The sequence below is a fragment of the Monodon monoceros genome, unplaced genomic scaffold (assembly GCF_005190385.1).
Source record: "Monodon monoceros isolate NGI ecotype Baffin Bay Population unplaced genomic scaffold, NGI_Narwhal_1 Super_Scaffold_14, whole genome shotgun sequence".
Lineage (NCBI taxonomy): Eukaryota > Metazoa > Chordata > Mammalia > Artiodactyla > Monodontidae > Monodon > Monodon monoceros.
In genome coordinates, this window is record NW_021703770.1 from 43211828 (window position 1) to 43239676 (window position 27849).

The 27849-nt window shown below is 37.4% G+C and overlaps 1 protein-coding gene across 2 annotated transcripts; it reads left to right on the forward strand.

The window, feature by feature from the left end:
- The first annotated feature begins 273 nt into the window (after window positions 1-273).
- TMEM64 (transmembrane protein 64) lies at window positions 274-26888 on the forward strand. Of its 2 annotated transcripts, XM_029222479.1 has the most exons (3): window positions 274-1306; window positions 18577-18732; window positions 24586-26888. In XM_029222479.1, exons 1-3 carry the CDS (start codon window positions 506-508, stop codon window positions 24775-24777), a joined length of 1149 nt encoding a protein of 382 aa, XP_029078312.1. In that variant the 5' UTR covers window positions 274-505; the 3' UTR covers window positions 24778-26888. The 2 variants fall into 2 exon arrangements, with proteins under 2 accessions (XP_029078312.1, XP_029078313.1); XM_029222480.1 differs by lacking the exon at window positions 18577-18732.
- The last annotated feature ends 961 nt before the right edge of the window (window positions 26889-27849 follow it).

The following is a 27849-nucleotide window of genomic DNA, read 5'->3' on the forward strand; positions in this document are numbered from 1 at the left end:
GAAGGCCGGGAGAGCCCGGCGCTCCCCGCGCTCACCGCGCGTCACCCGACTCTACACCTCATTGCAGTCCCCTCCTTCTCCGGTGCCCGCATACTCTCTGATCTTTTTGCCCTCCCAAACGCTCCCCTCAGCATCCCAGCCCTCCCTACGCGGTCACTACCCCTCTCTTTACCCGCTCAGCCGGCTGGGCTGTGCGTCACGGGGGCGGGGCCAAAATGTAGCTCCCGCCAGGCCCCGCCCCGCGCGCCTAAGGCCCCGCCTCCTCTGGACGAAACTGGGAGGGCACTGCTTGTGTGGGGTCCGGAGTTTTCTCACTCAGCGGCATCATCCCACCGTCTCCGAGTCCTTGCCTTTTTCGGAGGCCCTCTAGTGCCACCTGAGCGAACGCGGGGAGTCAAGGCCAGGCGTGCGGGGCGCCATGAACGGCCGCCGCCTGATGGGCGCGGCGGCGGCGGCGGCGGCGGCGGAGGGACTGGTCGGCTGAGGGCCTCTTTGGGGCCGAGGCATGTGGATCCCCGGCGGGGACTTGCTTCAGACTCTGCCACGACTTCTGCAGCACGACACCCTTCCGGGCCACGCAGAACTGCCGCCCCGCTGGGCCCTGCCGCGGGCGGCGGGCGGGGACGACTCAGAGGACCGCCTTCCCCGCGGGGGCGGGGCGAGCGCGGCGGAGGCGGCGGCGGCAGCGGCCTCCGGAGCCTTGCTCGGAGCCTATCTGGGGCACCACGGTCAGCCTGCGGCCTCTGAGCTGCCGGCGCCGGGCGCGGCCTTGGCGGGCAGCCCCGGGAGCGGCGGCGGCGGCGGCGTGGTGGTCGGCGTGGCCGAGGTGAGAAACTGGCGCTGCTGCTGCCTCGGCAGCACCTGTTGGTGCCGGAGCCTGGTGCTGGTCTGCGTGTTGGCCGCGGTGTGCTTCGCTTCCCTGGCCCTGGTCCGCCGCTACCTGCAGCACCTCCTGCTCTGGGTGGAGAGCCTTGACTCGCTGCTGGGGGTCCTACTCTTCGTGGTGGGCTTCATCGTGGTCTCGTTCCCCTGCGGCTGGGGGTACATCGTGCTCAACGTGGCCGCCGGCTACCTGTACGGCTTCGTGCTGGGCATGGGACTAATGGTGGTGGGCGTCCTCATCGGCACCTTTATCGCCCATGTGGTCTGCAAGCGGCTGCTTACCGCCTGGGTGACCGCCAGGATCCAAAGCAGCGAGAAGCTGAGCGCCGTTATTCGCGTCGTGGAGGGAGGAAGTGGCCTGAAAGTGGTGGCACTGGCCAGACTGACCCCCATACCTTTTGGGCTTCAGAATGCAGTGTTCTCGGTAAGTGGTGTCCCGCTGGTCCATCCCTCTCCAAGTATGTTTTTGAGCGATCTTTTGACAGCCCTGGGAGGACGCTCCAACAGAAAAATGCCAGCAGAGAAGTGACATTAACAACAGGAATTAAAATTACTTTCCGTCGTACCCTGAGAAATCTCAAACAAATAAAGCAAATCTAAGTCCGGCCCTCAATAGGAGATTTGGTAGAGAAAGAGCTACTCCTTTTTTGGCATATGAGTTTGATTAAAAATGAAGAGCCCTAGAGAGGGTGGGAGGGAGGCTCAAGAGGGAGGGAATATGGGGATATACGTATACATACAGCTGATTCACTTTGTTGTACAGCAGAAACTAACACAACATTGTAAAGCAATTATACTCCAATAAAGATATAAAAAGAAATGAAGAGCCCTTTTAACTATGAGGGGAGATGAGTGGAAATATCCATTTTAAACATTTGTCATCTGATTTCAGTAGCAGCTTTGGCAACAGTCAGGGAGTAAAGGCTTCACATGCCTAGCTTTCTCTCTAACCTGCGTAAATGCATCCAGTGTTTTGACTCAAGTTTTTAACAACGTGGGGCTAAAGGAAGTGTTTGGGTAAACAGTGTAGAGGGTAGTTACAGACTCCATATTTTGGAGTTTCCTAAAATTTTTAATAGGCTTTTTTTTTCATCAAGTAATTTGCTTTTACAGTGTAATGGGGGGAAGCCTCCTTTTTATCTTTTTTTGGAGGAACTTCATTTTGAAATCACTAGGTAGTAGGATAAAACAAAATAGGACAGACAACCTTTCTCCCAGTGAGAATATATTTGTCTTTTTACACACCTTCTGTGCTCTTTTTGCCTTGTATTCATATGTTCTGCTTATTCAGTTTAGGTATTTCTAGTTAATGTACATCACACTGTAACTGACTGAGGAATAGAAACACTGCGAAGTGAGGAAACCATCCCATTGGAAGAAAGGAATCCAGTATTTACAAACTTAGTGTCTTTGGAACAAATTATTAACACTATCTGCCCTTGCTTTCCACTTTTCTAAGGTGAAGGGGTTGAAGTGGTTACTGAGTTCCTCAAATTCAATGATTCTAAAGTTCAAAGAGCTCATATAGAGATTCCCAGGAACTCAACCCTTCAGCTAGACCTAAAGAAAACTCTGTGTGAAGAAAGAAATTTAGCACTCAAATCCATAGGAATCAATGTATTTTATGTTATTCTGACACATTCTTTTGTCTCAAAAATAAATTGGTAGTCTCTAGAAACTTTCTCATTTTGTTTTATGTTAAGAATAATTCTAACCAACCTACCTCTCTGTGATGAAGTTAAGATTTTTTTCTTTTTTCTTCTTTTCTTTTTAAATGCCTTTTGCAAATCTCATGTTGATTCTAACCAACAGCAGTAATGACTAGATTGAAGCTTGGGGAGGCATGGAAATAGATAAGGAGTTTTCTGTACAGATACAGTTTGGTGTTTACAGGCAGTTTGGTATGTTCACTTCCTTAAACTTTTACCTTTTCACAACCTCCTATAAACATGAACTTTGACCCAACCTTGGATAATAATAGGTCAAGTATCCTAAGACTTTGAAAGAGAGTGGGAACTAAGGAACCTGAATAGTTTTCATACCTTTAGTTTGCTTCCTCTCTAGTATAATTTCCGTGTGCATTTTCTTGTCCACCTACCATGTGCCTACTATCCTAGGCTCTTTCCCACATATTATTTCTAATCTAAACTAACCCTGCAGAAGGTGATTATACATATTTTATAGACTATTGTCTAATAGTCTGGAACACAGGGCTGGTGCTCTGGAATTCTATTGTCCCCATAGAAGCTGTTGACCTTGGTCAAGTTACTTATCCTCTCTGTGGTTCATTTTCTTATTTGCAAAATGGGGAAAGTAACGGTACCTACTTCATAGGATTATTGAGACAATTAATAAAATAAATACTGCTACTGACCTTGGATTAACAAACACTCACATGTTGGCTTTTGTCACCATTACTGTTGTTATTACCCAGGGTCACCTAGGTAGAGTCAAACTTTGCACTACGGTTTGAAGATAGGGTCTCAACCCATAACTCTGTTTCTTCATTGTATATTTAATACCTAGTATAGTCCCGGGTATATAATGTGGACTCTATATATTTATTAATTAAAAATTAGGATTTTTTAAAAGTAATCTCTTAAACATATTAAACATGTGATTAAGAAGTTATACTTCGTACTTGGAAATAATTTAAGGTAATTATGTAATTGAAACCAAACTTGACAAGGGGCAATTCTCAGTTGGCCTTGTGGGGTCAAGAGAAAAGAAGGAAAAAAAGAAAACTGGCCTCTTGAAATAGGTATTATTGGTACAGTTTTACTGAGGAAGAAATGGAGGCTCAAGCATGCAGGAACTTGTTCAGGATCACCGACCTACCAAGTGGTGGAGCTGAGTTATAAACCCCAGACCAGCTGAAAAAGTGCATGGTACTGTGTGAAATTCTCACTCTTGGCCATAAGCAGGGGGTTTGTGGAGCCATTGGATATAGTCTATTATATCTTGTTCATTTCTATTATTGACTGTCTGCTTAGTAGCTCTTTCAACCAAAACTGTTTACTGAATTCACCCAGGGTATGTGAGTGAAAAGAAAGCTTAGTTTAGGCTGATTTTTGTTTTAGGCTGACTTTCCCTTCTGCCTTCTAGAACTTCATTCTGCCTCTACCCTCTCTGCCCTCCTACCCCTCAGGCTACCCACAGCTGCCCCCTTTCCAGGCATATTTCTTTTGTTTTTTTCTTCCCTATCTTTTTTTTTTTTTTTTTGCGGTACGTGGGCCTCTCACTGCTGCGGCTTCCCCCACCGCGGGGCATAGGTTCCGGACGCGCAGGCCCAGCGGCCATGGCCCACGGGCCCAGCCGCTCCGCGGCATGTGGGATCCTGCCGGACCGGGGCACAAACCTGCGTCCCCCACATCGGCAGGCGGACTCCCAACCACTGCGCCACCAGGGAAGCCCCCTACCTATCTTTTAAATTATCCCTTTTCCCTGCTATTTCAGTTAAAACTCATCTTCAGTGTCCACGATTGATTGATCTTTAATCAATGCCCATGATTAAAGAAATTTATCTGGGCCCACTTCAAAGAGGAAGTGAAGTATAGTGGTCATGAGGGGCACAGGCTTTGGAAATAGTCCTTGATTAGCCTGTGCTGAGTTATGAGGCTTAAATAAGCTAATGCAGTGAAGGCATTGAGTATTTGCCTGGCACATACTCAATTCTCAAAAATTATTAGCAATTATTTTTCTTAGTGGTGGAGGTGTAGTGGTTTTTATATTTTAGAGGCAGGAGCTGATTGTAAAAGGTGAATGTATGGAAGAAGGAAAGGTGCTCTCCCTTGCTTCCTATCTATTCTTAATTTTATTTCTTTCCTTCTCCCATGTGTGCTAGAAAGGGATAAGCAAACTGACACTTACTTTTGAAAAGCTTGAAATGGAAAATAAGTACATAACACTTCATTGTATCAATCCTTAGATTATAAGAAATATAATTTCCAAAGGACATATTTAAATTTTTTCCACTTTTAAAAATGCACTCATTGTTTCTGTTGGGAAATAGTTAACCCCTCTCCCCCGACCAGTGTTTTTGATGTAATCTTGTATCTGTAGGTATTATTGTACATTAAGACAGATTTCTAGACGTGCAGTCTGTGTGTGTTTCTAGGTACTGTTCTTATCTGCGCACGTATCTAGGATGACTGTTTCTTACTGCTTCAGTCAGGATAGGCTAAGTTATGCTTACAGTAACAACCCCCAAACCTCGGTGGATTAAAAAGCAAAGGTTTGTTAAAAATGCAGCTTGAATTATTGTTTATGATGAAAAGGAGATAAATTTAATTTATATTTTGAATTCAGCTTTTATGATTTGGGGGACTATAATATATGCTTCCAGCATTTATAATACAATTAAAAAATTTTTTATTAAATAGACTCTATATTGCATATGATGCCATATTTTTCCCATGACTTCTCATAAATATATGTTCTTTAAGTATAAAAAAGAAAAAAATCAAAGGTTTGTTTACTTACTTGACACAGATCCAGGTTCAACTTGGTTTGGGGAAGGGGTGGGGAGTCTCTGCTTTATGTCGTTTTTACTTTGGGATCCAGGATGACAGAGCCACCATTTTTCACTTGGTTTATGTGACATGGTGAATTGCGCACTGGTTTTTAAAGCTTTCACCTGGAAGTAATCTCACTTTTTACTGGCCTGAACAAGTTACATGGCCACAGCTAACTTCAAAGGGGCAGTGTGTGTGCCAGGAAGGAGAGAGAACTGGAGTGTTTGGTAGCAGTCTTCATGACTGTGGCACTTGACTTAAGGATTCTGCCTCCCAGGCCCTTCAGTTCAGTCCACTGCCACTACCCTGGTTCAGGCATCTCAGGCTCCCATCTGGTCTCCTTGCTTCTTAAACAAGGGTTTCTAATTTTTTCTCTCTCCAGAAAGCTCTTTCTAGAATGCATATCCAATCTTGGTACTCCCTGCAGGGAAACTCTCAAGTGGGTTTTCTTTTCCCCTCAGGATAAATTCCCAGTGCTCATCTTACCTCTATAGCCTCTCTATTATCATTCCACAATTACTAAGTGCCCTTTGATGTGTTAACTATTTCATCCTCATTCTAAGAGGGAGACATGATTATTTCTGATTCAGACGTAGCAAGTCTTGTCTGTAGCCTCAGAATTTCCTTTTTGTTGATAAAGTTGAAAACTGTAAACATTCATTAGAATAACATCCCATTCTGTATTGAGTAAACATTAAAGCATTCTTGTAAGGTCTCCTATAAGATGCCCCCTTGGAGACATCTGAACTTCTACAGTTTAAAGTTACCACCTGTGAAATGTCAACTTTAATCCAAATATATTACACGATAATTGGTTGTTATGGGTAACAGTATTCATATTGGTGCTTGCAACTTCCAAAGGGGTTTGATTTTGTTGTTGCTGTTGTTCCATAGGAGATCCTAAAAATCATTCTCTGTTTTCACTTTGGTTATAGAAAAACTTCTCAAACAATTCCACATGGGAAATTTTCTTTCCATCATGGTTAAATCTTTGAAACCTCAAATAAAAACATAAAACATAGCATGGAAGATCCTCTTTTTCATATGTTGTATACCACTTTACAATATGCAGAGCAAATTTACATACATGATATTCTTTAATCATCACAACAGTCCTCTGAGGAGCTATTAGTGACTTATAGGCAGTTATATAGAGGACAAAATATCACACACTTGAAATTAGATTTAGTTCTAACGTTTACTCTGACGTCTTGAGCTACTCTTTTGAGCCATACTTTCTGTTGTAAAATGTGTTTACTAATACCTGCTACAAAGCTGTGGTAAAATATATAGCTTGCTCATTACTTACTATTTCTTTCTGTCTATCCTCTGCGTTCCAAAAAAAGGACATTGATACTCAAAGTTTTTTTTGTTTGTTTGTAATTTAACCATTATTTATATTGTACTTAATAACTGCCAGGCACTGTTCTTCTAACATGTACACATTACTTATTTAAGACTCATATAAACCCTAATCCTCATCTTAAGCTAAGGTAGTTGAGGCAGAGTGATGAAAGAACTATCCCAGAAACATACAGTTAGTAAATTGTAGAGTCATGAACTTACCTAAGATTCTGTTGTTGATCTGAGCAGAGCTGGGTTGCTCAGAGATCTCCTTATTCCATTGATAGTTGCAGAGCACTTGCCCTAGGGCCTCCCATGTGTCAGGCACTGGACAAGGTTCTACACAGTTGAATTAGACATCATCCCAGGAAAATGATTTTAAAAAATATCAGAAGAATAATGTTTTGTGCATGTGAGAATTACATGAAATTGGAATTTTAACATCAGTAAATAGTGTTATTGGAATACAGCCATGCTCATTCATGTATGTACAATTTGTGGCTCTTTTTAAGATAAAACAGCAGAGTTAAGTAGTTGTGACAAAGACCCTATGGCCTGCAAAACCTAAGATATTTCCTACCTGGCACTTTGCAGAAAAAGTTTGCCTTAGAGCTACAGCAGTCACAGCCACCAGACCTGAGTCCCTGCAACTGTAGGAGGAGGCCCTTAAACTCTCATATATATATTTTTACCTTTGTATTTAGCAAAACCCTTTTTATAAAAAAGACCATATGTGGATAAAAAGAAAAAAAAAAAGAAAGGAAAGAAAAGAAATGAGTAAATTTAAAAGTACAAGGCCTGACCCATCATCCTGGCTCACTTCTCAGTGGAACCACTTTAAAGAATTTTATGTTACCTAACTGTTAGTTACTTTGGCTATTTTTATTAGCCCACAGTAGGTTAGAAGCAGCAACAGAAAGGTTCTTTGTTTGTTTGTTTTGGGAGGGGCAGGGAGCTGTGAAACTGGTGTACTGACTAAAATAATGACAGCAAAATAAGATTAAAGACAAAGTTGAAGCAAATGTAACTGTAATGTATTTTCCTAGAGTTTGCCTTGAGTAATCAAGAAAAAGATACATTACTTCTAGTAATTTAGTTCACAATCGAACTGAAATTTATTATAATTAAATAAAAGTATTTTATTAGCTAGTGACTGAAAGACCAGAAAAATGGTAAAATCTTAGCCTCATGGACTCTTTGGGGACCTTAGGTTCTGTCTCAGCTCCTGTGCGACTTTGGTGAAGTCATTTAATGATCTGGCCTCCAGTTTTTGTTATTTGTAAAATGAGAGAGGTTAGACCGGGTCTCAGAGTTTGCTCTTAAAAAGACAAATGTTCTGAGTAACTAGCATTACTTTTTATTTAACAGTTTGGTGATAGTATGTTTTATAAAAATGTTTTCTCATCTTATTACATTCTTATTCTGTATTATAGATATAATCATTCATTCATACACAGATGATGGGTCATGATACTTGTCACTGTACCAGTATATCTAATGATTATTCCTTCTTACTATTAAAGGATACTGATTCATTGCCAGTGGTACAGTTCAGATGGAATAGAAAGACAGAGGCACAGTCTGTGTTTTGAAGGAGCTTGGAGTCATCAAGTCTTGAAGGTTGAGACATGATGACCAAGTTGAAAAATGTCATGCCACCTTAGCCCACATCCTTAGACCTCACAGTACCACTGAGTATAGCTGGCTATTGCGTCCTCAAAACTGTGTTCTCCTGTTTGTGCCTCTTCAGTTATCTCACCAGCTCACCAGTGGTTTTCATGTGTCATATATGGGGTTAGAATTCACAAATCTGTATCTCTAGCCTGTTGTATCATAGTAATGAATACAGTATATCTTATTACCCCTTCCTAGATAAAAAAAATTTCTTTAGAGACAGAGAGTCTTATTAAAACTTATTTTAACAATATTTGCTTTTTCTGTCTATGAAATAAGTATTCATTGTAAAAACTTTGAAAAGTATAGTAAGTACAAAGAAGAAAAATCAGTAACATTTCAGTGTTTATTTTTCTAGTCTTTGCATTTGTTAATGCATGTGTTTTCATTATATAACATTGTGGGTGAATGTTATAAATGATTTTTGTGACTTTTTACTGAATGTAATGAACATTTTGGTCATTAAGTATACTACAAAATGACTTAAAATGACCACACAGTCAGCTGTGGTTTTCTATCTTTGTATCTTTATCCTTGCTTAGACCTGGGCCTTACGTGTATAAGGCATTTGATAAATTTTTGTTGAATGAGTAGAAGTAATAAACCTATAGTTTGTCATAACTCTATAAAGAAGATCTTTTTAACTCATGTTCCAGAAATTATATGCCGTAAGATATATATATATATATTTTTCCCCCCTGGGGAGGAGGTTCAATGTGTGTATTAATCAGATTCTCAAATGGATCACTGACCCCTAAAATATTTAGGAACCGTTAAAAGCAGTTCCTAATTTAGGGATAGTAAACTAATGAAAAAACCTGTATATATGAAGATGGTTTCTGCATTGTAGACAGATTTATTGTCCTATCTCTTGTCAGTAGAAGCCTCTACACTGATGCTCTCTCTACCTGTTATTGTGGGGTCTCTCAGAGCCCTTGCCTTATTGGGTTTTTTTTTTTTTTTTCCAGTAGCAAGACTTTTCTCAGTACATTCAGGGTTGCTGCCTGAACAGAGGGTCTTAACCTTGATAACAGGTTGACCTCAGAGGTTACTGGAAATGCTTTTAGTGTTCATTCAGTATTCACTCAACAAGTAACTGATAGATACTACTCTGTGCCCACTGCTGTTCTAGATGCTAGAGATACAATAGCAATGAATAAAGCCATCCCAGATCCTTCAGGGTGCTTGCAGTCTAGTGGAGAAAACATTCTGGATATATCAAGGCTAATATTTTGCTGATAATGAATTAATTTCCATTTAATACATTATTTCTCTGAGGGGAAGGGGGAAAGCATGTTTAGTTTCTGAACAGCCAATTACCAGTGGACTTTGCATCCTAGCCTGTTTATAAACTGGCAACTATTATAAGTCTCCACATTTATAAACAAAACAATTTTAATGTTGGTACAGTCTACATCCAGTCAACATATATTTAGTACCTGATATATAGTAGGCATCATACTAAAGACTAGAGACACAATGAGGAACAAGACAGATGGGTCCCTTCCTTTACAAACTTATAGTCTGAGGAAGGGGTAAAGGGCAAACAGATGGTGAAACCTTCCGTTACTCTCTAGTATGAAGGGACTTGGCGAGTAATAGTGTCTGTCAGAGAACTTGAGAGCAGTTCTTAATGCAGACTTAGGAGCTTGGGATAGGTGTCCTAGAGAAATTGATGACTGAGTAGTGCAAGCTAGTTTGGGACTTGGCCCAAATAAAAGGAGTGGGAGGAAGGGTATAAGTGTTCTTGCCAGAAGGAACAATGTACAAAGGCCCAAAAAGAAGAGAGCGAGGAATGTTCTAAGAACAAGAGAATTTTGATGTGTCTGGAACATAGTGTGATGTGAAGCATGACACATTCAGAGGCCAGGTCATGAAGCAGTTTGCATGTTGAAGAACCTGACCTTCATTCTGATGGCAGTAGGAAGGAGTTTAAGCAGGATTGGATTTGCATTTTTAAAAGATTTCTGCAAAATTTAGCATAGGTTGTGAGTGGAGGGTAGGTCTAGAGTATCAAGACTAGAGAGGGGGAGACTGAATAGGAATAGGGACAGACAATGGGTAGATTTCTAACATATGTAAAAGGTATAATCCATAAGAAAGGGTAGATGATTGGCTGTGAGAATGAGGGAAGAATGAGTGGTGTGACTGACTTCTGAAGTGTCTAGCTAGGGCAACTGAGATTGGGAACACTGAAAGAGGTATTTTGGGGAGGGAAGGGAATGGGCAGTTAATGTTTTTCCTTTAACCAGTTTTTAAAATTTCATATTTCTGGAAGTGAAAACTACTTGCCATTTGTTGACTATTTCTCCCTCTCTGTTTCTGAAATATTGAGAGTAAGTATCAATATTTAGGATATATATTATAAAATATATAATTTATCAATAATATTTAGATGAAAAGAGCAAATGTAGTCATTTTAACTTCTTTTGACCATTCCTTAAAAATTATTATAGGGATTCATGATTTTTTTCTGTATAATATTACTAAATATATATTTTAATTGGAATTTACTTTAATAGTAACTTTGTCAATAAGCAGCATTGCTTTTATATAAACTAAGAAACACACCTATACAGGAAGGTGTAATTTGCCAAAACTAATAGAGATTCACAAAGCTATGGATAAAATTTGAATTCTCCCATACACAGATCAGCTTTATATTCTTCACTCGATCTGTGTCAAGATATTCTTTGTAAAAATGATAAAGTTTCTTAGTGTGTTAAATTAAAGCCCGTAAAGCCGTTGTGTAAACAGCCGTAAATAGAGAAAGCAGAGGGGCTGGAGGCAGGATTGCCAGGGGAGCTGTGCTTTGTGCCGTGCCTGAAAGGACAGCAGGCCTCAGGTTCAGTGAGCATCTGAGTGATCCATCTAAAGACAGAGTTCTCTTATTGTCAGCTTCAAAAATATGTGTTCAGAGAAGAATCAGCTCTTGCTATTCAGAATTAAGGGTTTCTTCCTCTTTTTTTTCCTTCAGATGGGCACGTCTTTGTTTTCAGGATCTATCTGGTATATGGTAAAGTAATATTCTACAGTAACCCCTACTGACCCAGACAAGTGAGTTACATCTCCAAGTAAATCACAGTACCTCTGAGAATAAGAAAAAAAAAGCATGGGAAAATGGCTATCAGGTAGCATTCACCATCCCTGGAACACTCACTGGAGTATTTCTGATCACAGAATCTAACCAGCAGGATAACACTGACATCCTAGGCTGAGATTTCTAGGAGTCTTTGGAGTAGGAAAACAGTCCTGAGCCAAGATCCCAGGGTATTGTAGTCAGGAATTCCAGTGGGAATACTCTAGGCTCACATTTAATGTCTTTTTGGAAAGTAGGACAAGGAGTCATGTTTTGTTTTGTTTTGTTTTTTTAACATCTTTATTGGAGTAAAATTGCTTTACAATGGTGTGTTAGTTTCTGCTTTACAACAAAGTGAATTAGTTATACATATACCTATGTTCCCATATCTCTTCCCTCTTCCGTCTCCCTCCCTCCCGCCCTCCCTATCCCACCCCTCCAGGCGGTCACAAAGCACCGAGCTGATATCCCTGTGCTATACGGCTGCTTCCCACTAGCTATCCACCCTACGTTTGGTAGTGTATATATGTCCATGCCACTCTCTCACTTCATCACAGTTTACCCTTCCCCCTCCCCATATCCTCAAGACCATGCTCTAGTAGGTCTGTGTCTTTATTTCCGTCCTGCCCCTAGGCTCTTCATGACATTTTTTTTCTTAGATTCCATATATATGTGTTAGCATACGGTATTTGTTTTTCTCCTTCTGATTTACTTCACTCTGTATGACAGACTCTAGGTCCATCCACCTCACTACAAATAACTCAATTTCGTTTCTTTCTATGGCTGAGTAATATTCCATTGTATATATGTGCCACATCTTCTTTATCCATTCATCTGTTGATGGACACTTAGGTTGCTTCCATGTCCTGGCTATTGTAAATACAGCTGCAATGAACATTGTGGTACATGATTCTTTTTGAATTATGGTTTTCTCAGGGTATATGCCCAGTAGTGGGATTGCTGGGTCATATGGTAGTTCTATTTGTAGTTTTTTAAGGAAACTCCATACTGTTCTCCATAGTGGCTGTATCAATTTACATTCCCACCAACAGTGCAAGAGGGTTCCCTTTTCTCCACACCCTCTCCAGCATTTATTGTTTCTAGATTTTTTGATGATGGCCATTCTGACCAGTGTGAGATGATATCTCATTGTAGTTTTTTTGTTTTATGTTGTTTTTTTTTTTTGCAGTACACGGGCCTCTCACTCTTGTGGCCTCTCCCGCTGCGGAGCACAGGCTCCGGGCGCGCGGGCTCAGCGGCCATGGCTCACGGGCCTAGCCGCTCCGCGGCATGTGGGATCTTCCCAGAGCAGGGCACCAACCCGTGTCCCCTGCATCGGCAGGCGGACTCTCAACCACTGCGCCACCAGGGAAGCCCTCATTGTAGTTTTGATTTGCATTTCTCTAATGATTAATGATGTTGAGCATTCTTTCATGTGTTTGTTGGCAATCTGTATATCTTCTTTGGAGAAATGTCTATTGGTCTTCTGCCCATTTTTGGATTGGGAGACATGTTTTTTTAAAAGTCAGTGGGTAAAGGCTTACCAGGGAAAGAAGGTTGGATGGGTCTCTTTGTGGGAACAGGTATTCTACATTAGCTTTGTTTGTCAAAGACTGGAACTAGGTGCAGATTCTGAATAGGACCATGGCTTATAGGAAATGCCATATTAGAATAATTTAGAAACTGTTTATCTTTAATACACTTAGTAATAGTTGAAAAACTGTATGTGTGTGTATTATTGTTCTATTGGTTAAATTATTTGACACGCCAGCAAAACAGTTTACAGTGATTACCTGAAATTAGTTTCTTTGCTTTATTTAGCTATGCAGCTTTTCAGAAAAGAACCGTATTTAAATAATAACACTTGCTTTTTCTGAAGGCTGAGGTTCGGTTATGAAACGTTTGATAAACTTTGATTTATGCTTTGGACAAGGGTCTTGTTAAAGAGTTAAGTGGCAGGGTTGTTTCAGATTTATGATATCTGTTCTTAAAATAGCCGTTTGGATATTATTGATGTCATCCATGAATGTCAATTATGTGTTCTCTTTGGAGAAACTTCATTACATTTAAAGATTATGAACTGAAGCTTTGCATTCTGATATTTTGGAACTTAAATATTTATTTTAAAAATAACTTCCCTAACATATAATGTTATTATTAACTGCAGTGTAATAATTTTTATGATTCATTTTTGTCATATTTACTTATTTTATATATTTGACATGTTTAATTCTAAAGAAAGTTCTCCATTCCTGTAAGTGCACCAGAGTGATAGAGGAACCTTCCTAATACTTAGCCCCATTCATGTCGTTCTTTGATTAGACTCCCCAGAGCTTTTCTACTGAGTACAAACTCATTCCCCTTTCACCCAAGGCCCATAACAAGTATCACCCCAAATACTTGCCCTGTCTTTATTTTACAGGATTCCCTTGCCCTATAAATAATCCAAACTGTACTGCTAACTTTACTAATACATCCTGTATGTTCCCTACCACATTGTCCTTATTCATTCTCTTCTTGGAACACCTGAACTTCCTCATCCCACCTGTCTTTGCCTGCCAAACCCATATTAGCTTGTGGAGTTCATTTCAAATTCCTCTTATTCCACAATATTGCCCTTTGGCCCCCCCACTCCTACAGAGATTTTAATCCCTGTTTACTCTTTAATACTTTCTGTGTAGTTCTTCTCAAGGCTCCCTTTCTGCCTGTTTCTGAAGTAGTGTGTGTACTTGTCAGTGTGTAAATTCTTCAAGGTAAAAGTTGTGTCATACTGCCTCTCTTGCAGGCACCTACCAGAGCATCTTGCATGGAGCAGTCTTTGAGTCAGTAATTGTTTAGGTGAATCTTTAACAAGCAGTCACTGCAGTATTCTTTCTAAACCAGCAGTGGTGTATCTCCAATTAATCATCTATGAGTAGAGATAAATGTATCTTTATTGAAAACATGATTTACGTAATTATTAGGTTAGATTGTAGTTATAGAGTAACCTGTAGCTGATTAAAATACCAGACTCTTAAAATTAATGAAAGTGAAATTTAATAAAATAGCCACTAGCTTTCTTATATAACAGTAATACCCAGTTAAGGATGTGGAAAAGTTATTCTCAAAATTAATGGCAGTAGCAACAACAACTATAACACAGCATGCTTAGAAATAAACTAATAAGAAATAACTGATACATGTGACTAAAACTACCAAACTTTAGTAAGAAATGTGGAGGATTTTTAAGTAATTGTAAAAACATTTCTTGATAAGAGGACTGAATATTCTGGAGATGGCATCTCTGTCCAGATTAATTTATAAATTTACCTTAATCCTAGTATAATATTTACTAATTTTTTTGAGTGACAGAGTGATCCTAAAATGTATCTGTAAAAATGAATAGGTAAGAAGGTTATACAAATTTTAGAAAGAAGAGTAATAGGGATTTGAAGGATGGGAAATTCCTTATGAGATATTAAACTGATAGTCTTTACAATAATTTGGTTTCAACACAAGGTTTAAGATATCAGTGGACAGTATTAGAGCCCAAAATAGAGCCCCTTATATACAGTAACTTCATTTATAATAAAGTAAACATCATAAGTTGCTGGAGAAGTTATTCATTATTCAATAAATAATGCTAGGAAAATTGGCTACTGGGGAAAGGGAGGAATAAGGAATCCTCACCTTTAATTCAAATAAATTGCAGAAGGAATAAGTGGTAAATATTAAAAGGAAAATATAATAAAAGAAATATAGGAAGAAATTAACAATGGGATCTGAAAAGACATTCTTAAGCTAAAAGCAATGGAAAATCAGAGGAAACAATTAATAATATATATAAATAATACATGTATAAATTTAGAAACATTTGAATGTCAAAACATAAAATTAAAGAGACACTTTAAAGGAAAATATTTACCACATATAATGGACAAAAAGTTGCCCTTAAAAAGAATAAATATCATGAATAAATAAGAAAACACTTAACATTTCAATAAAAATGAGCAAATGTGAACAAATAAAGCCATAAAGAAGTGCAAATGTATATTTAAAACTAATGAAAATATAAATTAAAATAGTACAGATTAAACAATGATCAAACATTATTTTTACCCCTATCAAACTAAGAAAGATTGAAATTTAAAACTTAAAGTTGGTAAGAGTATGATGAAATGGACACACCTATACATTACTTACTGATAGGTATGTAAAACTGTGAACCTTTTGGGAAAACAGTTTTTACTGTTTGATCCAGTAATTCCATTCCAAATGATCTTTCCTAAAATAATGGAGTTGCATATTAGTCATTTCTTGCTGTGTAACAATCACTCCAAAACTGAATGGCTTAATAAACATTTATTATCTCACAGTTTCTGTGGGTCGGGAATTCCTGTACAGCATAGCTAGGTGCCTCTAATTCAGGTTCTCTCTCAGTACTACAATCAAGATGCTGACCAGAAAAAAAAAAAAAAGATGTTGACCAGAGGTGCAGCCATCTTACGGCTCCACTGGGGGAGAATCTGCTCCCAGGCTTACTCTGGTGGCTGTTGGCAGGTCTCAGGTATTTGCTAGCTGTTGGCTGAAGGCATCAGTTCCTTGGTACAGCAAGGACCTCTCCATAGAGCTGCTTGCAACATGGTAACTTACCTTCTTGAGGGAGAGATGGAAGTCCTGTTTTTTTTGTAACCTAATCTTGGAACTAACATCTCATCGCTTATGCTGTGCAGTCTGTTTGCTAGAAGAAAGCACTAGGTCCAGCCCACACTCTAGGGGAGAGGATCACACAAGGGCATGAATACTATGAGATGGATTTATTGGGGATATTTTAGACACTGTTCTCCCACAGAGGTTAATATAGAAAGGTTTTCATATAGGTTTAAAGAATGTATAATAGCAAAAAAAAAAAATACGTAATCACATATACACAAAGAAATAAGGAAACAATTTTAGATGTTCTACAGTAAAAGAATGGTTAAATTGTGCTACATCCACACAGTGTTATTGGGTTGGCCAAAAAGTTCCTTTGGTTTTTAAGTAACAATAAAATATACATTTTTCATTTTCACTGAGAACTTTGTTGAACAATGTATTCACTGTTTTGTTCCACTACCTTCTGCCATTTTCAGGCAACTTCATAATTCCATCTTTCCAAAACTTTTTTTGAGTAAAGAACTGTTCCAGGTGCCTTTTACATTCTTCCAGGAAATTGAACTTTTTTCCATTAAGAGGAAACAAAACAAAACAAAAAAAATATATATATATATATTTTTTTTTTTTTTTTTTTTTTTTTTGTGGTACGCGGACGTCTCACTGTTGTGGCCTCTCCCGTTGCGGAGCACAGGCTCCAGACGCGTAGGCTCAGCGGCCATGGCTCACAGGCTCAGCAGCTCCGCGGCATGTGGGATCTTCCCGGACCGTGGCACGAACCTGCGTCCCCTGCATTGGCAGGCGGACTCTCAACCACTGCGCCACCAGGGAAGCCCTATTAAGAGAATTTTTTAAAGACCTAAATAAATGGAAATCCGAAGGTTTAGTGTCTGGTAAATACGGTGGATTAATCAGAACTTGCCAGCCAAGCTGTAACAGTTTTTGCCTGGTCATCAAAGAAACATGCAGTCTTGCGTTATCCTGATGGAAGATTATGTGTTTTCTGTTGACCAATTCCGGACGCTTTTCATTGAGTGCTGCTTTCAGTTGGTCTACTTGGGAGCAGTACTCGTTGGAATTAATCGTTTGGTTTTCCAGAAGGAGCTCATAACAGAGGACTCCCTTCCAATCCCACCATATGCACAGCATGACCTTCTTTGGATGAAGACCAGCCTTTGGTGTGGTTTCGCTTGCCTCACGATCGCTTCCATTCCATATTATTGTACAGTATCCACTTTTCATTGCCCATCACAATTTGTTTTAAAAGCAGAATGTTTTTGTTACGTTTAAGTAGAGAATCGCATGCGAAAATACCATCAAGAAGGGCTTTTTTCCCCCGCTTAACTTACAAGGAGCCCAAACATCAGTGCGATTAACATAACCAAACTGGTGCAAATGATTTTCAATGCTTGATTTGGATATTTTGAGTATGCTGGCTATCTCCCATGTGGTTTAACGTTGATTGTTCTCAATTAATGTCTCGATTTGATCACTATCAACTTACCTGGTCTACCTGACAGTGGAGCATCGTTCAGCAAGAAATCTCCAGCACGGAACTTTACAAACCACTGTTCAGTCACAGCACCTTCTCCATACACTGCATAAATCTTTTTTTGCGTTTCAGCTGCGTTTTTACCTTTCCTGAAATAATAAAGAATAATATGCCGAAAATGTTGCTTTTTTTCTTCCATCTTTAATATTAAAATGGCTACACAAAAATTCAATTTTGATGTTATTTTTTAAATGCACACTGATATGACAGCTGTCACAATACAATCTAACAAAATTGTTTCGAATGAAGTTAAAGACACCTAAGTGCTACTAGAGCCATCTTATGGAAAAAAATTGAATGAACCTTTTCGCCAACCCAATAGTGTAATTGTATAATAATAATAATTTCTACCTTTTTGAGTGTCAGTCATGTGCTAGCATTTGTTAAGATATTTACAAATATTTCTGATCCTAACAACAACCATGTAAGGTAGTGGTTATTATCCTCATTTTACAAATGAAAAAACTGATATTCAAAGACTCCGCCCATAAATGTCATTCTAGAGTTACTTGGCTTCAAAGCCCAGTGACCACATTGCCATTTAAGTATGCTTATGAAGAATATTTAAATGACATGAGGAAGACTTAAAAAACTGTTTTTACAGAGTGATCTATGTGTGTGCACATTTTATTTACGTGTAAGGAAAAAACAATAGTCACAAATGTTAGCTTTCAATGGCAGAATAATAGAATATTAAAATTTTTCTTTAAACTTTTATTTCATCTTTTACATTCTGTATGTATTCCCTTTATAATCATTTTTAAAAACCAGAATGCTTTGAAAAATAGTTCAGCTCCCTCTACTCCAAGGGAAAACTGCTAGCAAACTGGTACCACAGTTTTATGTAAAGTTGAAATTTTATGTTGTAATGAATCATTCCATTTAATCTGCTCTTCTAGATTACTGATCTCTCCTTACCCAACTATCTGATGGCATCTTCGGTTGGACTGCTTCCTACCCAGCTCCTGAATTCTTATTTGGGTACCACCCTGAGGACCATGGAAGATGTCATTGCAGAACAAAGTGTTAGTGGATATTTTGTTTTTTGTTTACAGGTGAGTTTAAGGCCAAGGCTTATGTTTTTTTGTTTCCTTTTTGTATGACATTACTGATTTAAATCTAAGAAATTTCACTGAAAATAATTTAAGAAGATTTTTTCCTTTTTACACCTTTTCTTCTTTCACTACTACTTCATATTTTGACAACACTTACATTTTTAAAAGTGTGGATATATGGAAATATATAAAACTGAATTGACACTTATTGAAAATTCTCTTAAACACAAAAAAAGGAATGACAAAAATAGGTTTCTTTTTGCAGTGATTATTTTCAAAGTCATGACTAAATCAAATATTCTGTTTTGAGTTTGTATGAAGTGTTAATACTACATTTCTAGAGATAATGAGATTTGGTGGGGTTGGGTTTTTATCTTAGTTACTTTACCTTCAAATTTTGAAGGTATTGAACTCTTCTATTTGTATTTTTTAGATTATTATACTGGCAATGTAAATTTATTTCTAGTACAATTTGATGTGAACAAAAATTTTTTAGAAAGTATTGTTTTATAAAAAGTGTAGAAATATTCCATTATAAGTTCAAATAATATTTGTATAATAAATTATTACTACCATGCAGATTATAGCATAGTTTGGGGTACATACAATTCAATATAAGAGGTTAATAAAAGAGGAAAGTCCTGCTATGTAGGCAGACTTATTCAGTGCCTTAAATTACATGCAGGAAGAGTTAAAAATTCATTTGCTTGTGATACATTTCATTCCTGAGATTTACCAAAATATAAAATCACCATAATTTTTGATGATTTAGTAAGATGATTATGATGGTCACTAACATTTATTGAATGCTTTATATGCCATATATTTAAGCTCATTTAATGCCTACCAAAACCTTAGTAGGCATATAATTTTATTATCTATTATCTCGAGCCAATTGTACATTCAGTGATGTCACACTGGTAGCTTGAAATTGGTCATGATGGGGGTATCTACAGTTATGGAAAATGGCAAGTGCTCTAAGTCAAGCTTCCCACCTCTGATCCCTAAGAGCTAGTTTACTAGCACACCATTGGATAATAATTTGTCTAATGTCTGAGCTGCAAGGGGTAGGATCAGGATTTGAACAAAGGCAGTTGGTTCTAGAGACCACACTCATAACCAACAGTCTACTGAGCAGATAATACTAGTGAGATAGCTGACTTAACTTACTGGTCCCTTGACTTTGTAAGTTTTAATTTATACTGTTATTGAATATATGGTGTCACATTGCAAATTTACTGTTAGTGGTATTCTCAATTTATTGAGGTACTATATTGTATTAAAAATACTATGATAAATAAAGCCAGAGTTAATTTTCTTTGTGCTTATGCAGTACAAGTTTAGTAAACAAAGTAAGCCCAGGAATATTTACATTAAACTATAAATAAAGCTTGTCAGTGAAAGGGCTTGCTTTAACAAAAATTTTGTAATATTTTTGATATTCAGGAAGTCAGTTTTTATTTTTCTTTACTATTTTTTCTTCAGAGCTACATTTTTTTAAGATAACCTGCTATAGGTTTAGAGTTTTTGTTACAGTTGGTTTATTTTTATTAATGTAGCATGCCAATCACATACTAAACTTTCTATGTGTTACGTAGTATCTATGTTAATAATTTATGTTTATAATCATCCCAAGGTACTCTAAGATTCTGATGTACACTACATTCTCAGATTGATTTTTTTAGTATATTTAAGCATATTTTATGTTTTTCAAGTTTCCTGAAAACAATTTGAAACATCTTTTTTTCTTGACATTGTAATTAGAATTCCTCATTATTAATAGTTTTCAGAAGATATTCACTATTTGATACTTTATATTTCTATGCATCTTAGTAAATTACTCAACTATAATCAATGGAATTGTAATAGAACAAACTAGTTCATGCATTTGTCAGTGATGCTTCTTAAAATATAGGATGTTCTTTTTTCTAAGCGATTTCTTACCCCTTTGCTTGAATTGGCAAATTATTTAAGCTTAGGATACAAAACAGGGGGAAAAAGGTAAATGTTTCTTAGCCCAGACATTTACAAAAAACAACCACCACAACAACAAAAAAGTGAAGGCATGTTTATGCCTTGATTGGATATATTGATGATGTTACTTGTAATTTGTTTCAGGGAGGATTTAATTTAGCTTACAAAAGATATACAGGAGAATAAAAAGAGAGGAGAAAGAAGTCATCTTGAAGGAGAAAATTAGCATAGGAAAAAAGGATGAAGCGTAGGTTAAAGTCAGCAGAGTAAATAACATGAGGTTCCTCATATTCGCTAGAAATGAGCCACAAATTTGCCTCCCACTGTAGCCACCTAAATAGAGTCCACAGTGTCTGTAAAATCAAAGAAATACCAAACAGATGTTCAGAGGAAGGCACAAGTATTTACTGTACTGAAATCCAACTTAGATTCCATGGTTTGTCAGTTCAGTTCATCTTTTCCATATATTTTTGTGTGTACTCATCAGCCAAAACCCCAATCCTAGATAAATGCAAGTTTTGATCTGCTTTGCACCTGCTCTTTTGGGCAAGTCATACGACCAAGCAAATTGGTGATATTTAATTCATGGTTGCAAACCTTCAGCTGGTTTCTCAACACTGCCCTATATTCTGTTTCCTTTGTCTTCCCGTTCCCCCATTTTCCTCAATGACTATTTCAAACTTATCCTCACCCTCCTCACAGTTTTTTCCTCCTCTCCTGGCTTCCTTCTTCATTCTCAACAGATTACCTCTCTTGCTTAACAGAAAAATCAAAAGCCTTCAAATGGGAAACCCCTCAATTTCCAACTAAGAAATGTACTAACCCTCTTATGTTCTGCTCATACTCTCAGCTTGCTTTTCAGTTAACAGTGGAAGAAATCACTTTCTATAGGCTTTCCCCTTTAAAGCTTGTCTTTCTACTTGTGTTTGATTCTTTTGTTTTATTGTTTTTCTTTTTGTTCTTTTTTTTTATTCTTTTGTTTTAATAGGGAAACTTTTTAAAAAGTTTTTTGTTTTTTTGTTTTGTCTACTTCACTGGGCTGTTGGGAAGAGTCAGTACACATTGCCAGGCCCTGGGCTCCAGAAAGGCATCTGGGGGAAAATCCCATGTAAAGATGTAGCCCATTCACCCTTGCTGGGAACCCAAAAGACTTTTTCAGTGGTTCTAAACTTATTTTCTGTGGCCTCACCAAATTCTTCCCTCAAGCTTTCATCACTAACCTTCTCTAAATCAGATACACTTTACAGTTCTCATCTTAGCAACCTAAGATTCTGTTGACTATGCCTTTTAAAAACACCTTCTTCTCTTAGCTTCTTTGATAACAGTCTCCTGATCTTTTTTGCTGTTTGCCTGGCTCATTTATCAGCACCTCCTTCTCTTTTCACCCCTAACTTGGTCTTCCTTAAGATTCTAGCCAGAGCTTTTTAGTCTCACTCTGAAAACTTTTCTTCTTGGTAAATCCAGTTACTGTGGTTGCTGCTATTATGTTTATTGCAAGGACTCCCTAATACACATCTTCAGCTCAGCCTTCTTTCCATACCTTTAGACCCATTCACTGAATTGCTTTGGATATCTAATAGGCACCTCAAATTCAGCATGTCCTAAGCAGAACTTAGCATCTCATCCACACCCTCCCCCAATTAGTTAACATTTTTTTCATCTCTTTACATTGTATCACCATCCACATAGTATCAAACTTAGGGTGTTCAATAAGTATATCTTGTGTTTTTAAGAGAGCTCACATGTTAGAGAACAAAGACAAGATTTAAAAGCCTACGTTTAAAATAACTAATTTGGGGCTTCCCTGGTGGCACAGTGGTTGGGAGTCCGCCTGCCGATGCAGGGGGCAGGGGTTCGTGCCCCGGTCCGGGAGGATCCCACATGCCGCGGAGCTGCTGAGCCTGCGTGCCATGGCCGCTGAGCCTGCGTGTCCAGAGCCTGTGCTCCGCAGCGGGAGAGGCCACAACGGTGAGAGGCCCGCATACCGCAAAAAAAAGAAACAAAAAAAACCTTATGGTTACAAAAGGGAAACTGGCAAGGGAGGGATAAATCAGGAGCTTGGGGTGAACATACGTACACTACTATATATAAGATAGATAACCAACAAGGACCTACTGTATAGCACAGGAAACTCTACTCAATATTCTGTGGTAGCCTATATGAGAAAAGGCTCTAAAAAAGAATGAATGTATGTGTATTTGTAACTGAATCACTTTGCTATACACCTAAAACTAACACAACATTGTAAATCAACTATTCTCCAATAAAATTATTTAAAAAAGAAAATGTTTTAAATAAGGATGAATAAAATAAATCTTTGTTTCCTATAACATAAAAAATAAAATAAAATAAAACTAATTTGCTTAGAATTGTATTAAGTAATTCGCTTCATGTACAGATTCGCTTCATGTACAGATTCCCTTGTGCAAGTTCCAGGTTCCCCCATCTACTCAACCTACCTTACTCCCAGTATCCTGCCCTTCCCCCTACCTCCCTCAACACTTGTATCTAGAATATTTCTCCCATAAAATTACAGGTAGGCTTAATTGAAACAGTGTTATATTTAAGGATCACTATGCTTAGAGCAGCCTTTGAAAGCTTGCTGGGACATTAAACAATATCTACTGAGAATATTTGCTCCAAACTCTAAAGAACTGCTTTAAAATGAACTTTGGAATAAATACCATTTAAAAGATATAGACTGCTTAGACATTCATTGTGCTGAATTGTATGTAGAATGTTTAAGCACAGAGGGACCACAACTTTTGGACAGTGGGAGAAGCCCATGTGGTTTAAAGGGACTTACCTGAAATCACAGCACTAGTGAGTGGCTAAACCAAGACTAGAACCTGATTTTCAGTTTAAAGCTTTTTCTAGTTATCCCTTTGACTGGCGTTTTTCCCCTCACCATGTTCCTTTGTTTTTGTTTTGAAAAGTATAGACAGTTTCGTGTTCAAAATCTCTAGTTAATTTCTTTTGAAGCTTATTGGCATTTCATTTTTTTAAATTGTTTAAATTAATTTATTTATTTTTGGCTGTGTTGGGTCTTCATTACTGTGCCCGGGCTTTCTCTAGTTGTGGCAAGCAGGGGCTACTCTTTGTTGCGGTGCATGGGCTTCTCATATGGTGGCTTCTCTTGTTGTGGAGCACAGGCTCTAGGCACACAGGCTTCAGTAGTTGTGGCGCGTGGACTCAATAGCTGTGGCTCGTGGGCTCTAGAGCACAGGCTCCGTAGTTGTGGCACACAGGCTTAGTTGTGCCATGGCAAGTGGGATCTTCCCGGACCAGGGCTTGAACATGTGTCCCCTGCATTGGCAGGTGGATTCTTAACCACTGCGCCACCAGGGAAGTCCGGCATTTCATTTTTTAAAAGTGTTTCTTAATATTTTAAATTTTGGCTGCACCAGGTAGGTCATTTGCAAATGGTAGTGCTTCTCTCTAAGTGGGCTTAAAAATACCTATGGACATTTATAGTTCTGCACAGAAATAATACTACATTGTTACATTAATAAAGTTTAGCCAGCTTTACCTTTATTGTAGAAATTTTTTTTATTCCTTGAAGGAAACTTTTTGGTACAAAGAGAGAAGCTTGACTTGTATCAAACAAACATCATTTAATATGGACTAAAAGGGATGTATAGTTGCCTTGTGTTAACCGGATACCATATAATGGTTACCCTGTAGATTTTGGCCCTCCACACCCAGCAGCCAAAGGAAGAATAAATGACAACTGTGTGTAAACTATTTAAAAATTTTACCTAACGGTATTTGACAAGCATCCTGTTTGTAACATTTCTAAGACAAATATTTATTGGATATATTTCTCCCCTTTTTCCATGTAAAATATTGTTAACTGTAATATTTTATTTTTATTCACAGATTATTATAAGTATAGGCCTCATGTTTTATGTAGTTCATCGAGCTCAAGTGGAATTGAATGCAGCTATTGTAGCTTGCGAAATGGAACTGAAAACCTCTCTGGTTAAAGGCAATCAACCAAATATCAGTGGCTCTTCATTCTACAACAAGAGGACCCTAACATTTTCTGGAGGTGGAATCAATATTGTATGATTCTAATGAAATGTATGATTGTCAGAGCCTAGTGTGTGGTCCAAGGTCTAGCAGTCCCCTCGCTAGTGGGCAGATGCAAGTTCTAATTGTATTACAGCACAAAGAAACAGAACAAAACAGAAACTGACTAGTTTTTAAATTGCACATTTTTTAAAAAGCAAGAATAATTTTCTGGATAGGTAAGTGTAAATGTAGATGCAATTTTGGCTGCAACTCTTTATCATTTATTATACCCATAATGGCCTATAGGTCTGCACTTTAGTTTTTCTTCATTGTTTTCTTTATGGGTACTTATGAATAGAGAAATAATCCAAATATTTTTTTGCTTAGTGTCTTTATTTATAAAGTCTATGAATAGTTGTAAGCATCTTTCCTACTTATAAAGATGAGTAAAAGTATGCAATTTTAAATGTATAATATTATTGGACATTCTTTGCTTTGGTAGTCTTTCCAGAAAGGATAAACGGTGTTGTTCTTTTTTTTTTCTAATTGTTTTAGGTGGGACCACTTTGCTTTCCTTTTCCTTGCTAGTTAGAAAATAGACATGAACTTTTGTTTGAATGTATTTTTGTAAGGATCAATTATACCGATACACACAAGCTTAAATCCTACATTGTGGGACTGAAGTGCTCTTAAGATACCTTTTTTAGTTTCACTGTGTAATATGCAAAGCAAAAGGGAAATTATTTAAATGGGTGGTGGCTCAAATTAGAACTTGAGTTCTAATTTCATTACATTGGTTTTACCCTCCTTAGGTCTTCCATCAAAGGGCTGTCCTATTGCAGTCTTACTAAAACATTTTATTAAAATAAACTTCTTTTTCTTTTTATATTCATAATTAGGCTTTGAAATAAAGATGTTATTCCTTTAAAGTGGTGGGCTTACCATCATTAAAGATGTCACTCAGGTGGCCTTGTTTGATCAAAATGCCTTTCTACAAAACCAAGCTTTAAAATCATGTTTATAATTCCATTGAAGTACATATATATTTTTCCCATAGTCTTCATCTTTAAAACTATAAGTAATGTTAACTTAATGCCCAGATTTGTATTATTTGCCGTACTGTAGAGTAGGCTTATTTTGTTTGGTTTTTGGTACTTATTTTTCTCTAAGACTCAGGAATTCTGAAATGTGAAATTAAGTCTCACAATTCTTTCTCCTGTAGAATGAATTGAGTGTATTTATTAATAGCACTTATGTGTATAGAATATAATGATTTGGCAATATGATTCATATGACATATTATTCATTTATCACCTTATATTTTTTAAATAGCTTAATTATGAACTTGATTCATTTTTTTTACAACGGAGATTATAGATATGAATGCAAATTTTCTAATAGGTATCTCTTTTTTAGCTATGAAGATGTCACCTTATCAGAGACCTCCCATTTGCCTTTTCATTAGGGTAAAATCTTTGCCCTGATGTACTAAAGTGCAAAAGAATTATTTGTAAGCAGATTATTTTAGTTTTATGCTAAAGATGCATTTGATCACTTTAATGTGTAAATTTTTTGCCCTGTTGCAGGTATAATTGTTTTCCTGTCCTTCATAATGCCTAAGTTTGCTCACCTTTGAGTAACAGTGAAGTTCATATGTACCTACCAAGAAGAACTCAGTGCAAATGATCTTATAGGCACCTGGGTCTATAGCATTCAATTGGCCTACAAATCCTTCCTTCTTTTATTGGTAGAAAAAATATATAGTATTGGAATATTATTATTCTTTTTTGAATCCTAATTACTTGTTTGGTTATCTTTAAAAATTATTTAGTTTAATTATCCCAATAAACAATATGTTTGATTTATTCTTTTCTGTCTAACTTGACAGTATTTCTCTTGTGCTTCTTGTTTGTGTTTAGTTTTTGGTAAAGAAATCAATAATTTAAGATCACTACTTTCATACACTTGTATTACACTTCATGTATTTTGAAGTGCATTTATTTAATTAGCATTTTGTAACTTGAATAATTTTGCCAAATGAATACCTTTTGGTAGTTCGTCACGAGTTCTTCCAACTGTTGCATTTTGCTTAGTACTTAAAATAAATATGTAAAGGTAAAAGAGAAGTAATTTTCTGTATTCTGCCAACATAATTTTATATAATAAAGTCATCCATTTTTACTTAAAATAGTATGGATTTACTATTTCTAAAATACTAATCTAAAGCTGCAGTTTTCCTTTTGTTCATCATCTCTAGCCTCCACATAAACTATTATCCCTTATAGTCATGCTGTTTGATAGCTGGTTTTTTATATGAGCTGTCTATAAATTGTACAAAGCATTACCATGCCTTATTCACTCCATCTTTAACTCTGTATCCCAGATTTCTGGCAGCAACAAATTTCTACAGGATCCTTTTATGTTGCCCAAATATTACATCTAGTCGTAGAGTATATATTTATAAGAGAAAATGTTTTGGATTTCTCAAATCATTTAAGTACAGTATAAAGTTGCTTTATGCATATTTTTAAAAGCACACAATATACCTTATCTCAAATCTGATGAAAGATATGTTCTATTTTTAATTCGTTGGGCCTTTTTCTTAGTTTTCCACATTTTCTGGGTTATTACTAATGATTTTGTTTACTCTTTGCCAAGTTCTGTCATGTAAATTATTTTTAAACAGCAGCACCTCTTTTTAAAAACACATAATAATTTACTAAATGTTTTCATGTCCATTTTCATTTGATCATCTGATTTGTGAAATAACTTGAAATCTGTACTTTGGTTTGTGAAAATAATAGAACCAAATCTCTGTCATTAGATTGTGTATTTTGAGTTTATGTTCAGAAGTGACTTCGTGGGTTTGTTCAGAACCAACCATACTCTCCTTTTATGCACTTTGTAACCAACTGCAAACCTTTTAAGAAGACTTTCCCCTGATAGGATCAAGCCTATGACTATAAAACATTTCCCTCCCTGAGAAGCTATTAAGTTCAGTATCTACTCTTATTTACCATTGCTCTAACTGAGCTAGGTGGTGGAGCTACAAGCATATACCAGTATGTGTTTGTTAATGTGCAATGCTGATTGGAACTGTTCTTAGGAAAGGTGCTATGGCTTACATAT